Genomic DNA, 15,084 nt, shown 5'->3' on the forward strand with positions numbered 1-15,084 from the left:
AATGGGGTTGTGACTCCACATTTACTGGAGTCACATCAAGCTGAATTTGAGAAGGCAAAGATACAGGTGGATGTATCTATGCTGTGTGTGCCCCTTGTGTGGAAACTAGGGTCTTGGCCTTCTTCTTCCTTGAAAAGGCTTTGATTGGTGAATGTGTGGCTTCAGTGTCCCTCCCTCTTTTGTTCTGTGTCCCTGGTTGAGGACTATTTTCAATAGTTGCACCCTTTTGGGAGGATGCAACTAGGGATGTGTTTGACTCCTTTTGAGCCACCACAGTCTTTTGAGAGACTGTGGCTTGGTTGGCTGGGGTACCACTCACCTCTCCCACCTTATCCTGGGGGGTTTCTTGATGTTCACCCCTCCCCTCACCACTCACACCCTGTTCACTCCCTTCAGGGTTTATGGTAGTTGTTACAACTGTTGTCTTTTGAGAAACAATAGAGGTGGTTTTCTTTGACTTGTGTTTTGAAATTTTAGTTTTTGTGGCTTTGGTAGGAACCTGTTTGGACAAAGACACGGATTCCATTGCCACACTGGAAGGCAAAGAAACAATGGGATTGGAAATAGTATGAGTTATAGAAGTGTTTACCTCACTTACCTGTGGTGCATTCATGATTGGCAAATATACCAATGGCACCTGGCTGTTGAGGTTCATTCTCAAAAGGTCTGCAAGGACCCTTTTCTCTTGTGCCCAGCATTTGAGTTTATTGTTCTCATTTGATATAACCAATCCTTCAGCAACATGGTTAGCCAATAACATAAAGAATCTAGCATAGTAGATGTTATGTGGTCTATTAGCTTTGTTACCTAATCTGGAGCCTAATTCTAGCATGATACAGTTGCTAAAATTAAAGTACCTATCAGAAACTAGCATATAAAGCATATTAACAAGAGATGAAGTTATGGCATCAAAATTGCTAATCTTCCCAGAGAAAACCTTGATAAAGGCATCTCCAAGAAAACTCCATTCTTTCCTAAGGCCCTTCCTTCTAATACTACCTAAACTAGCAGAATCAAAAGCATAGCCTATGGAATCTAACATAGCAGATACATCTTTATCAGTGTGTGGTGTCATGGCATTATTCTCAGGCAACTTAAAGCAAGACTGTATATCATCACAGTTAATGCAATAATCCTTACCTTTGAGAGATAAGGCAATAGTCATATCTGTGGAGTTGAACTCTGCAGTTGTCCAAATCTCCTCAATCACCTCACAGTAGATGGTTGGGGCTTCCAGCATTGCATAGCTTAGTTTGCAGTTTTTGATGAAGTCCAATATCTTGTGATAATCAGAATGGGCTTCATTCTTTTCAACCAAGGCTACGAAATTATTCTTTTCATAAACAAATCCAGATTGAGACATAATTTTGACTACTGGTGCCATTGTTGTGAGTAGAGGTTGCAGAGAAAAACTTGAGAATTTTGGGAGAGAAGGAGAATAAAAATTGCAAGAAAGCGTAAAGTGAAAATTAGAATTCAATGGGCTTTTATACTTTCTTGAATTAAAACGTAAATAAAATGATTAAATGATACTTTTAAATAAATTATAGTCGTTTAAGAATCAAGAAAACTGTAGAAATTCTGAAAATTGCCTTTAATACAAATGTATACAACAGTGTATATCTGTATCAACGGTTAAGTAAAAGAATCAACGGCTGTGACTCACTTAAAGTAACTGATGTGACATTTCAACGGATAAGGTAAATAGTTATCCGTTGATGATCAACACTATTTTATCCGTTGAGGGATAAAATTACCAGAAATGTATTTGTCTTTCAACGGATAATGAACATCCGTTGATAGAACAATTTTGGCTTTCAACGGATAGGGAATATCCGTTGATAGAATAAGTCTTACTTAAAGCCAACTTTGTTCTTGCAGCAAATTCATTTCAGGCTTCAAGGCAGATTATATAGAGGACATAAATTTATGAATAATTAAGCATACCTAGCTCACTTACTAATCTTGTAAATGTTGATTCATCAAGTGGCTTGGTAAATATGTCTGCAATCTGCTTTTCACTTGGAACAAAATGAAGTTCCACTATACCTTTTATCACATGTTCCCTAATGAAGTGGTACTTGATGTCAATGTGCTTGGTTCTTAAGTGCTGTACTGGATTTTCAGTAATGGCAATGGCACTTGTGTTGTCACAGAATATAGGAATTTTGTCAACAGTTAGTCCAAAGTCAAATAGTTGATTCCTCATCCATAGTATCTGTGCACAGCAACTACCAGCAGCAATGTACTCAGCTTCAGCTGTTGGTGTAGAAATAGAATTTTGCTTCTTGCTGAACCATGACACAAGCTTGTTCCCTAGAAATTGACAGGTGCCAGTTGTGCTTTTCCTGTCTATTTTGTAGCCTGCATAATCTGCATCTGAGTAGCCAATTAGATCAAAACCAGACTCTCTAAGGTACCAAATTCCTAGATTTGGAGTCCCTTTGAGATATCTGAAGATTCTTTTAATAGCCACTAAGTGAGATTCTTTAGGGTCAACTTGAAATCTAGCACAGAGACATGTAGAAAATATTATATCAGGTCCACTAGCAGTTAAATATAAAAGTGAGCCAACCATGCCTCTATAACTTGAAATGTCCACAGACTTTTCAGCCTTGTTTAATTCAAGCTTGGTGGCAGTGGCCATGGGAGTTTTTGCAGATGAACAGTCCATTAAGTCAAACTTCTTTAAAAGATCATAAATATATTTAGTTTGACTAATGAAAATTCCACCACTAACTTGTTTAACTTGTAAACCAAGAAAATAAGTTAGCTCTCCCATCATGCTCATTTCATATTTACTTTGCATTAACTTAGCAAACTTTTACAAAGCTTATCATCTGTAGATCCAAATATAATATCATCTACATAAATTTGAACAAGTATTGTAGAGCCATTAACATTTCTAAAGAAAAGAGTTTTGTCAACAGTACCTCTTGTGAAGTGATTATCTAGAAAGAATTTTGACAAAGTCTCATACCAGGCTCTAGGTGCTTGCTTTAGTCCATAGAGTGCTTTTAACAGATAATACACATAGTCTGGAAAGTTTGGATCTTCAAACCCTGGAGGTTGGCTTACATAAACTTCTTCCTCCAATTCCCCATTTAGAAATGCACTCTTGACATCCATTTGATAGACTTTGAAATTGGCATGGGCTGCATAGGCTAGAAAGATTCTGATGGCCTCAAGTCTGGCAACTGGAGCAAATGTTTCATCAAAATTTATTCCCTCTTGTTGAGAATAGCCTTTAGCAACCAATCTGGCTTTATTCCTTATGACAATGCCATTTTCATCCATCTTGTTTCTGAATACCCATTTTGTGTCAATAGAACTCTTGTTCTTTGGCTTGGGTACCAGCTTCCATACTTTGTTCCTCTCAAATTGGTTTAGCTCCTCTTGCATTGCTAAAATCCAATCTGGATCCAATAGAGCTTCTTCTACTCTCTTAGGTTCCTCCTGTGATAGAAAGCTACTATACAGACATTCATCTTGAGTAGCCCTTCTAGTTTGCACTTTAGATGTAGCATCACCAATGATCAGTTCAAAAGGGTGATTCTTGGTCCATTTCCTTTGAGGTGGTAGATTAGCTCTAGATGAGGTTGCCTCAGTATTGTCATGATGTGAGATAGAATATTGATTGGTTGACACTCCCCCTGAGTTGTTGATCCTTTGAAAGGAGTTGGGAGCTCTATCAACTGATGAAGTGAATTGATTATCCGTTGACAGACTGTGATCAACGGATGCTTCATTATGAACTTCAACGGATGATGCACTTTGTCTTTCAACGGATGTTGCATTGCCTCTTTCAACAGAAGCTGAATTATGACTTTCAACGGATGCAGCATTCTGTGCATTATCCAAAGGCAGATTTTGAATTCTTCTTGAGATGCCTTCTTCATCATTCTCATCTTCACTATCATCACAATATATCTCAATATTGTCAAATTTGAGTCCTTCATGATGTCCCTTATCTGTTAGTCCATCAATCTTTTTATCATCAAACACAACATGCACAGATTCCATGACAATGTTGGTTCTTAGATTGTAGACCCTATATGATTTTCCAGCAGAATAACCAACAAATATTCCTTCATCAGCCTTTGCATCAAACTTCCCTTTGTGATCAGATTGATTCCTTAAGATGTAGCATTTGCAACCAAAGACATGCAGAAAGTTTAAAGTTGGTTTTCTTCTCTTGAATAATTGATAGGGAGTCATGCCTTTTGCCTGATTGATTAGAGAAATATTCTGAGTGTAACATGCACAGTTAACAGCCTCAACCCAAAAGTAAGTTGGGAGTTTTGACTCTTCAAGCATTGTCCTTGCAGCTTCAATTAGTGATCTGTTCTTCCTTTCTACCACACCATTTTGTTGTGGGGTCCTTGGAGCTGAGAACTCATGCATGATCCCATTTTCTTCACAGAACAACTTCATGGTTGAATTCTTGAACTCAGTTCCATTGGCACTCCTAATATTCCTTACTTTGAAATCAGGATGATTGTTGACTTGCATGATATGATTGATAATGATTTCACTAGCTTCATCCTTTGATCCAAGAAAATAAACCCATGAAAACTTTGAGAAATCATCTACAATCACTAGGCAATATCTTTTCCTTGAAATTGACAATACATTGACTGGTCCAAAAAGATCCATGTGTAGCAGTTGTAATGGTTCATCAATTGCAGATTCAAGCTTCTTACTGAATGATAATTTCTTTTGCTTTCCTTTCTGACAAGCATCACACAGTCCATCCCTTGTGAATTCTACTAGAGGCATTCCTCTAACTAAGTCCTTTTTGACTAGATCATTCATTGTCTTGAAATTCAAATGGGACAGCTTCTTGTGCCATAGCCAACTTTCAACTGGACTTGCTTTGCTGAGAAGACAAGTAATGGATTCTGCATCTGTAGAGTTGAAGTCAGCTAAGTACACATTCCCTTTTCTAACTCCAGTTAGAACCACTTTATTGTCCTTCTTACTTGTGACAATACAGGCTTCAGAATTGAAGGAAATAGTATTCCTTCTGTCACATAGTTGACTGATGCTCAATAAGTTGTGTTTGAGACCATCAACCAATGCAACTTCATCAATGATGACATTTTCTTTTGAAATCAAGCCATATCCCATAGTGAATCCTTTGTTGTCATCTCCAAAGGTTATGCTAGGGCCAGCTCTCTCCTTAAACTCTGTGAGCAGGGTGAAATCTCATGTCATGTGCCTTGAACAGCCACTGTCCAAGTACCATAGATTCCTTCTTTTTCCCTGCACACAACAAAATCAATCAAGTTGATTTTGGTACCCAAGTTTCCTTGGGTCCAGCCTTGTGAGTCTTTTTCCTAGACTTCATTCCTCCTGCATCTTTTGACTTAGGTAACTTTGGGTCAACCTTGATCTCAAATGTGGTTGGTTGAAGTGTAGGGTTAGTCACAGAATCATTTAGCATATTTGATTGAATTTGATAACGCATAGATTGTGCAAACATGTTATTCCACATAGGCATATTGTATGGCATTTGAGGCATACTAAATGCAGTAAAATAAGGATTATTAATATATGGCATGTTTGCAAAATGTGCATGGGGATTCTGATGAGACATAACAGGCATAGCATGCAGATGTGACATAGACATGTTAGGCATGGAGGGATTTGAAGGCATGGGAGCATTTTTAACAGATTTCCAATTATCAGATAGGTGATTAACACTTTTACAATGCACACAGCTTTTTCTAGGAGCATACCTATCAGGTGTGTAATTGTTATGTTTATTAATCCCTACCTTCCCATTTTTTTTAGATTTTCTTTTAGTTTCCTTCTTATCCTCAACCAACTTAAGCCTATTTTTCAGCTGATCTAAAGTCATGTGTCCTATATTCACCTTACTGGCATCTTTGGATGTGCTGGCTCCTTCTTTGACAAAATTCTTGAAAGTTGAATCATCCTTCTTATTGAGATTTTTATTTTTAAAATTACTTGCCTGTTTTAATTGATGAGCCTTCAACGGATGCTCTTTTTCTTCCTTCAACGGATAACTTTCATCATCCGTTGATTCCACATCCGTTGACAATCCATCAATTAATTCTAACTCCTTTTTGTTTTTCTTCCAGGCATCCTCACAGAATGATTCAATTCCCTGAACCTTGGCAATCTGAACACTAACATCCCTAGATGTTTTCCAGGCCTTGATTACCTCTTGCTCACTTTCAAATGGTTTAGAAAGAATTTCTACTTTCTTAACAGCTTCTTCTAGTTCACTCTCAACAATCAAGCATTTAAGTTTAATCTTTTCAAGCTCAATTACCTGATCCTCTAACACAACATTCCTATCACTTAAAAACACATTGTTCTCTTTGATCCTAGTGTTTTCTTTAGCTAGTGATTTAAGGGAAACACACAAATGATATAATTCATTGGACATATCATTTATGGCTTCATTGCATTCATTTTTAGAAAGCTGAGAGAGATCAGTAGTAATTACCTGGTTGTTTGATGAACTAGTTTCATTTTCATCAGAATTAGCCATCAGGGCTAGGTTGACATATTCCATATCATCATCTTTATTGACTCCATCTGCTGCCCAATCATCTTGAGTGAGAAAAGCTCTTTCCTTTTATTTGAGCAAATCAAAATACTTCTTTTTGTAATCAACTTGCTCAAATTTCTTCTTATCAGAGGTTGGCTTCCTACACTCACTTGCAAAGTGTCCACTAATGCCACAGTTATAACATTTGAACTTGGATTTGTCCACCATGTTTTTGTTTGGCTTAGTGAATTTTGTATTTTTCCTGAACTTCATCTTTGCAAACCTCCTGGACAGAAAAGCCAGATATTCATCAACATCATCAGAGCCATCCTGACTGGAATTGTTTTCATCCTCAGCTACTTGCTCTTTACCCTTGCTTGATTCTGATTTGCTTGTGCCAATTTTGAGACTTGGCATTGTCTTCTCCTCATTCCTGGCTCCAACCTTCTCACTGTCAGCTACAAGTACAACTGATCCTCCTTTTCCCTTTCCCTTTTCCAACAGCTCATCTTGCTCCATCTCAAGTTCATATGTCTTCAAAATTCCATATAATCTTTCAAGTGTGAAGTCCTTATAATCTTGAGAATTTCTTAGAGAAACAGTCATAGGCTTCCATTCCTTTGATAGAGACCTTAGAAATTTTAAATTGGAGTCCTTGACTTGGTACATTCTGCCATACAGCTTCAATCCATTCAACAGTTTCTAAAATCTGTTGAAGGTATCATTCAATGATTCTCCTTCTTCAAAATGAAAATATTCATACTGTTGAATGAGAAGCTGCATTTTGTTTTCTCTAACTTGCTCAGTGCCTTCACAGATAAGCTGCACAGTATCCCAAATTTCCTTAGCAGTTTGGCTGTTAATGACATTGTCAAACATATCTTGATCTAGGCCATTAAACAGAATGTTCATGGCTTTCTTATCCTTGTGAATCTCTTCAATATCTTCAACAGTCCATTCTGCTTTTGGCTTGGGAATAGACTGTCCAACAGAAACTGTTGCAGTAGCAGCTGTGGCCACCTTGTGAGGGATGTGAGGACCATTTTCAATGCAGTTGATGTAGCTTTCATCTTGAGAGAGAAGATGTAAATGCATCTTCACTTTCCAGTGATGATAGTTATCTCTTTCCAAGATTGGAATCTTTACACCAATATCCTTCTTACTCATGATGTTATTAGAATAGATCTTTAAACTCTTTGTATGTTAAGAGCTTGCTCTGATACCAATTGTTATTCCCAGTGGACTAACAATGAGATTTACAGAAGGGGGGGTTGAATGTAAATCTCAAAACTTTTTCAAGTTTTGAGTAGTTTCTAAGGCTAAGTGTTTTAGTGAGCAAATGTGTGTGAATGGCTTGAAGCTAATACAGACAGATATATATTCAAACACAAATGTAAAGAACACAAAGAACTTAAAAACTTTTATGGTGGATTTGTTGTTCCACCAGAGATGTGTTATTTCAGAAAATCTGTGATTCAAAGAATTAAATCACAGCTGCTTCCTAGTACAAACTAGATGATTTTCTCTCTAGATTTTTCTAAACAGCTCTGGAAAATTCACATCTAATTACTAGCTGCTACTTGGTTTATATATCACCAAGTTTACAAGTGAAGACAAAACTGTAAAATACAATTAAAAAGGCTCTTCACATGTTTCTTCTTCATTTCTCTATCCAATGCAATTTAGGCTTAGCTGTTAGTCTTTGAATACTTCCTTGTTTGCACCGGAATGGAAATGCTGCATTTTCTTGATTCCTCCTAGAGGCTTCCACATTCTAGTTTGTCTCTGTCAACCCATGTGCCTCTATCAGCTTATGAATTGTCACTATCAACTGCTAATGAACTAAGCATCCGTTGAAGCTTTCATCCGTTGATGCCTTATCCGTTGAGGCTTTATCCGTTGAAGCTTTATCCGTTGATGTATTATCAGTTGAAGTCTTTATCCGTTGAAGCACTTATCCGTTGATGGATATTATCCGTTAAAGCATTAGAGACATCCGTTGAAGCTTTGTTTCTTATCCGTTGAAGGCCTTCAATATCAGTTGATACTTCTTCACTTATACAAAATTACAAGGCATGAAATATTTACAATTAGCCCTCCTATTTGCATATCCACTAGTAGTCAACATGACTGATACTTTCCTACAACATCTAAGAATTACAACTTGAATCCAGAGAATGAAATGTGCTACAATACTAAACTTATTGCTAAGTAAAGCTACTCCTTCAACGGATAGCCAAGATGGTCTTATCCGTTGAGGCTACAAACACTAGATTTCTACTTAAGTATTTTGTTTAACTTATCATCAAACTAATACACATATTCCTAACAACCCTAGTAATAAGTACAACCTAATTTTTAATCCATAACAGGTATAAATCTCAATTGTCTAAAGTGCATGTCCAAGAGAATTGACACATGTCTTTTTCATCAAAAATCTACACCAAAAGTTTTGACTGACAGAGTAACGATATGTTAAATTAAAAAGGGAGGTAATATGATTATTCACATTACCTTTTTCTATTAAAATCAAGATAACATATTAACTGATTGCTATAGGTGGATTTTATTAAGTCTCTCCTTGCGAGAGTTTAATTTTTATTTTTATTTTTCTGTTATTCATCATTTTCGGAATAATAGATATGCAAAATTTTCATGATATTATTCCATCATAAATGATTTTTATGGTGATACATATACGATTGATTGCTCAAAACTGATTACAATATATACATATTTCTTCAAAAAATCATTTGGTTGCTGATTCAGGAAGAAGAGATTTAACAACGATATTATTAAGCGTTTTTTCAATTTCGATTACATGTATAGATATCGTAAAACTTTTCTTTATTAAATTATTTATCATTTTAAAAAAGATTTGTTATATTTTAAAGTATTTAATATTTGTGTGAAATTTAAAAAAATGATAATTGATTTGTGACTATTAAACTTCAAGTTAAACCACTATTTTTTGAAATTTTTGGTTACGGATCATTTCGAGTCGCTTTAGGATAAATTAAGTCACTTTCGAGTCATTTTTTATTCTTTAACTTGTCAAATTACAAATTTAATCAGGTTCAGATTTAGGTCAAGATCGACACTACTTTAATCCTTAGTTTTTGTAAATTTTTATTAGAGAAAAATATCAATAAGTACATGTTTAAGTGTATTTTTATAATAAGTTTTAAAATTTTAATACAGAAAAACGTTAGTTTAGTTACCCAAAACTGCTTCCTAAAAAGGTTACAAAATATCACGTGACATGTTGTGATTGATAATCAGACAATTAATAAGTTGAACCCCTGTATTTATATAAACCATCACTAACTAAAATAGCTTAAAATGACAAAATAACATATTATTTTAAAACTATTTTTTGTCCCCAAATTTGGATCCATAATACTATTTTTTAATATAATTTTGTAATTATAAAAATACCCATATATTAACATTTAAAATCAATTTATACTTCTCAACCTTAGATGAGTACATACCTATGAGCATTAAGTTCTTTTTTTTATCGATGCAACTCTTTTTGTTTTTTTCGGATAATGCAACTCTTTTAATACACATGAAACTTGTACAACATATTTTTTTAACTAGGGCTGAGTATTCGGTTATTCGGTAACCGGACTGAAATATAATTCGGTTACCGAATAAGGGTAAAAATCAGAACCGAATAGTGAACCGAAATAATTTCGGTTATTTACCGAATCGAAATAATTATTTCGGTTAAAACCGAAAACCGAATTAAAAAACCGAATTAAGAAAAAAATTAAAATTTTAATAATAAAATATTTAATAAATTACAACAAAGATTAATGATGGTACAACAGTTAAACTTATGCTCTTAGCTGCACTTCCATGCACTTGAATATTATGGTGTGGTGTCCTGATTACAATAAAAGTAATTCTTACTAATTATTTTAGTTTTTTATTTTAGCAACTAAATTGAAGATCGTGAAAACTAAATACATTAAAATCTAAATTTGGAAAATAGCAATTAAATATACTAAATAAAAAGAGAGGAAAAGTGAAGTTCGCAACGGGGAATTAATAATTCAAGTGAAAAAAAAAGAAATGAGCTAGGTAAAAATAAGTAATATATAAATAAATATATTTATGTATATATTAATATATATAATTTATTATATTTCGATAATTTCGGTAATTCGGGTATTTCGGTAAAAAAACCGAAATACCGAATAACATAAAAAATCATAACCGAATTATTTCGGCTCGGTAACCGAACCGAATTATTTCGGTTATTTCGGTTCGGTATTCGGTTAACTGAACCGAATGCTCACACCTATTTTTAACCATTAAATAAATAAAAATTAATCCTATCAATATCATAACATATCAAACTTAATTTTATTTTAATTTATTGATTTTGGCAGTACCACACCAGTTCCTCCCCCAATTCCCCAAACCCTAACAAAACTCCACCATGCGAACTCTCATTTCTCGCTCACTGAGTCAACTCGGCACCTCACTCGCCGCTCGCAACTCGACTCATCATCGCAGATGTTACAGCAACCTAATTCCAATGGTAATCGAGCACTCTTCCCGAGGCGAACGAGCTTACGACATCTTCTCTCGTCTTCTCAAAGAGCGAATTGTGTACATCAATGGCCCTATTTCTGATGATACTTCGCATGTTGTGGTTGCGCAACTGCTCTTTCTCGAGTCGGAGAATCCGTCCAAGCCGATTCATATGTATATTAATTCTCCCGGTGGCGCTGTTACGGCAGGTATCGATAATATTTGTGTTTGATTTGTATATGGTGGTGTGTTTTGGTGATTTTGTTTTATTTGTTTTGCGGAAATAATGTGTTTTGGAAAATGAGATTTTAGTAAAATGTGGTGAGTATATTTGAATTGGTGGGATAGAATGGCGGAATGGCGTTATGAATGTATGACTTATATTGTACAAGTGCTGGTTAGTATTTAATATATGTGAGTTTTAGTTTAAAGTTTAAACGTGTGGAATGGGATGGAGGTGTGAGAAGTTCTGCATTAGTGTTTCCTAGCGAGAATTTTAGTTTTATTGATTTGATGATTTTAATGTAATTAGGACGTTATCTTTTAATGGTTTTATTGTTACTTTTGATTGGTTGGTTGGAATGGGGTGATGTTTGTGTTGGTGGTAAGGAATGTGATGAGGGAAGAAATGAGAATTTGTGAGAAAAGGTATTAGGTGAAAGAAAGGATTTAAGAAGGAAGGGCGGATAAAAGGAGAGAGTGCCAGGTCTTTGTTAAGACGAGTTTTGTAAAGAAAATGAGGCATTTATTTCCAAATTTGTGGAATGTATGAATGAAATGGAGGAAGGAAACCATGAATATTTACCAACATAACAGTATAAATTTCATTTCATTCTCACTTGATATTATTTCTTTCAATTGAATTGCAACATTTCAACAGTATGTTTCCTTGTTTTGTCATTGTACTTTTTACATTTTGCAGGTCTTGCAATATATGATACAATGCAGTATATCCGATCCCCGATCAACACAATATGCATAGGACAAGCTGCATCAATGGGTTCTCTCCTCTTAGCTGCTGGTGCTAAGGGTGAGAGGCGGTCTCTGCCTAATGCCACAGTAATGGTTCATCAGCCATCAGGTGGGTATAGTGGACAGGCTAAAGATTTGACCATTCACACCAAAGAAATTGTCCGCCTTTGGGATGCACTAAATGCCTTGTATGCAAAGCATACAGGACAGCCTATTGATGTAATTCAGAAGAACATGGATCGGGATTATTTTATGACTCCACAAGAAGCTAAGGAATTTGGGATTATTGACGAGGTCATTGATGAAAGGCCGATGGCTCTAGTCACTGATGCTGTTGTTAATGAAGGAAAAGATAAAACTTCAACTTGAGGCAAGCCACTCTATCTCTATGTTTTACTAAAGTTAGGGTTATTTACATTTCAGCCACAAACTTGTCTGTGTTTGTACACATCCATGCCCTTCATATTTATCAGATGTGCACATCAGCTCCTTACCTTTTATTATTTACAAGTATACCCCTACGACTGTTTGTCACATGTCTAGTCTACAGTTCTATCGTTCAGTTTCCCTGTCACTCAATTTTTCCTCTCCGACGTGAATTTCTTTAATTTTTTGGCTGAACTCACTGACCAAAATTCATGTTCCTTACCAAGAAACACTCAGATATAAATTATAATGCAAACAGCCCTTATTTTAATGCTCTTATGTTTATGCTTGTCTGATCTTCAATATATTCTTGACTAATTTATGAGTTCACATAAATCTCCATTTTTAGTTGTCAACTTCAGTTGTAGTTCTAGATAATGTGATTTTTTTACTTCAGTTTTGCATTGTTGCATCAACATTTTATTCTAGGATATGTGCCATATGGCGTATGCTTGTTAATTATGTATTGAAGATTACATTGTATATTTAATATTTGTATGTCATATTTTTGTTAATTAGAAACAGAAATTGAATTGTAAAGAACCAATCTAGCCGAAACTTCAAGCTTAAGATAGGGGATACAGAGTATCAGAACTACTTCACGGTTATACGTTGATTAGAGGTTAGACCAGTCAGTAGATCCTGTATATATCCCACATCTCATGTTCAAACGTAGCATAGTAAGAGGCCAATATAGTGCAAGCATCATATATTTTAATAGACTACTAGTCACCACAGTTTAGTAGGTTCAGTAGGCAATAATCTTCTAATGTAGTCCAAATGTTTAACATTTGTAAAATGATGTGTCAAGTAAATCGGTTGACTTGACATGTATAACATTGTAACCAGTTCTCAGTCCCCGAAAGATCAAAATATGAGTTTTTATCTTTGAAGTTCTATTGGTTTGGTCATTTGAATTCAAAAAGTCACTCATAAATGATATCTATTTGCTTCTTAAGTTGGACCCTAGATTTCAGATTAAGGTCACTGTGAAGGTCTTGTTTCCTTATTTAAGCAACATCAGTTTACCCTTCCAAGTTCCAACTTGTTCAACTTGTATCCTTCTAAAGATATAGAACAATGATTGTGAGATTTCTTATTTTGACATAATTTATGATAGCGGCAGTGCATCATATACATAATGATGTTTTTTTGGGGTTGGGGGAGAGTTAAATGTGGTGGGCTTATTTGCTGAGAAAACGCTTATATTGGTAACAATGACACCATCTAATAGATAATTGGGATCCATAATTCGTATGAAAATGGTCGATGAAAGTTTGGAAATAATGTTGAGACTCATGTAGATGGCTATGGAGTATGGACAGAGTTATTATCATATGTCAATACCAAATGAAATTATTTTGAAGGAGCTCTTATAATGGTCTTTGTCCTTTATTTAGCTCAATTCTTAGAGAATAATATGAGAGATATTGTTATATCTCACTCTTATAATTGTTTTCAAAAGTAACTGCTTAGTTAATATGAGTCCGCTGCAATCATTTCAGGTCTTAGGCTGATGTCGAACTAACTTCTTCCAGGGGGAATTGTTCATTAAGTTGGAGAAATTCGGAGCAATGTGGAGGCTGTGATTTTTTTTCTGCCAATCAATTTAAGACTTCAGTGGTGGCTCATAATTTAGAATTCCATGAGAACAAAATAGCATTTACTTTGTGTTTTCCTCTTTTGTTGGTTTCTCTTATAACATGATCCAGTTCATCTTGGTAAGGTCTAAAAGTAAAGCTTGCCGTTTCTTGGCAGAATAATTGTATCGATCTATAAACTTGCATAAGCTACTAGGTATGATTAGATTTCTTGGTTTTTTTTATATCCCGAGAAAATAAGCTTTAATTAAATTGGTCTTGTACCTGTTTTTAAGTAGTGCTCTTCTTGATATATTTTTCAAATTGTACTCCAGCTTTGATTTTTTGCACAAATAGAGGACATACAAATTTCTTTCTTCAATATTTTTACTATTTTTTTATTCTCCAGAAGCATGGCCAAAGGGATCTCTACTTGGAAATCTTGTAAATCTGCTTAGATTATCCGGCTTTTCACATGTAGGAGGATGACCGGGTAAACCATGGATGAAACGTTTCAAATTGCAAAAGTATGACTGTTTTACAGATGTATACATAATACACGTTTATAAAACAAGAGTAATCAGTTTGATTATTACGGATTGAATTCCAACCAAGAACTCAAAGTTGAAATAAACCAGTCAAATGTTTTGTAATTTACTTTATGGGTTAAATATCAAAGTAGTCACTCAATTGAAGGTCACGGGGTATCATTTGGATCACTAAAGTAATAATAAATATCAAACGAGAATTAAAATTTATTTTATGGAGTTCTAAACATTTTTTTTAAAATCTTATTAGAACCAAATGAAAAATTATGAATTTATAGTATTTTAGATGATTTTTTGAGATTTTTAAAAATTTATCTACTAATTATTTTTATTTAAATAAATAAAATGACTACAAAATTAAAAATAAATAGTAGATAAATTTTAAAAAATCTTATTATATTGTAGAAAATACTAAAATTCATACATTTTCATTTGGTTATAATAGAATTGAAGAAAAATATATAAAACTCTATAAAATAAATTTTAATTT

The 15,084-nt window shown here is 34.6% G+C and overlaps 1 protein-coding gene across 2 annotated transcripts; it reads left to right on the forward strand.

The window, feature by feature from the left end:
- The first annotated feature begins 10,895 nt into the window (after positions 1 to 10,895).
- Positions 10,896 to 14,629, forward strand: LOC141678605 (ATP-dependent Clp protease proteolytic subunit 2, mitochondrial). 2 transcript variants are annotated; one of them, XM_074484951.1, is made up of 3 exons: positions 10,896 to 11,277; positions 11,991 to 12,410; positions 14,456 to 14,629. In XM_074484951.1, the coding sequence occupies exons 1-2, from the start codon at positions 10,974 to 10,976 to the stop codon at positions 12,407 to 12,409; spliced, it is 723 nt and encodes a 240-aa protein (XP_074341052.1). In that variant the 5' UTR covers positions 10,896 to 10,973; the 3' UTR covers position 12,410; positions 14,456 to 14,629. The 2 variants fall into 2 exon arrangements, with proteins under 2 accessions (XP_074341052.1, XP_074341051.1); XM_074484950.1 differs by lacking the exon at positions 14,456 to 14,629 and adding an exon at positions 13,972 to 14,359 and having other exon boundaries at positions 10,897 to 11,277.
- Positions 14,630 to 15,084: the final 455 nt, after the last annotated feature.

Source organism: Apium graveolens, chromosome 8 (assembly GCF_009905375.1).
Source record: "Apium graveolens cultivar Ventura chromosome 8, ASM990537v1, whole genome shotgun sequence".
Lineage (NCBI taxonomy): Eukaryota > Viridiplantae > Streptophyta > Magnoliopsida > Apiales > Apiaceae > Apium > Apium graveolens.

Coding starts and splice junctions, on each gene's coding strand:
- LOC141678605 (XM_074484951.1), top strand. CDS start 10,974: ATGCGAACTCTCATTTCTCGCTCACTGAGTCAACTCGGCACCTCACTC. Junction 11,278..11,990: donor CGGTGGCGCTGTTACGGCAG/GTATCGATAATA, acceptor TACATTTTGCAG/GTCTTGCAATATATGATACA.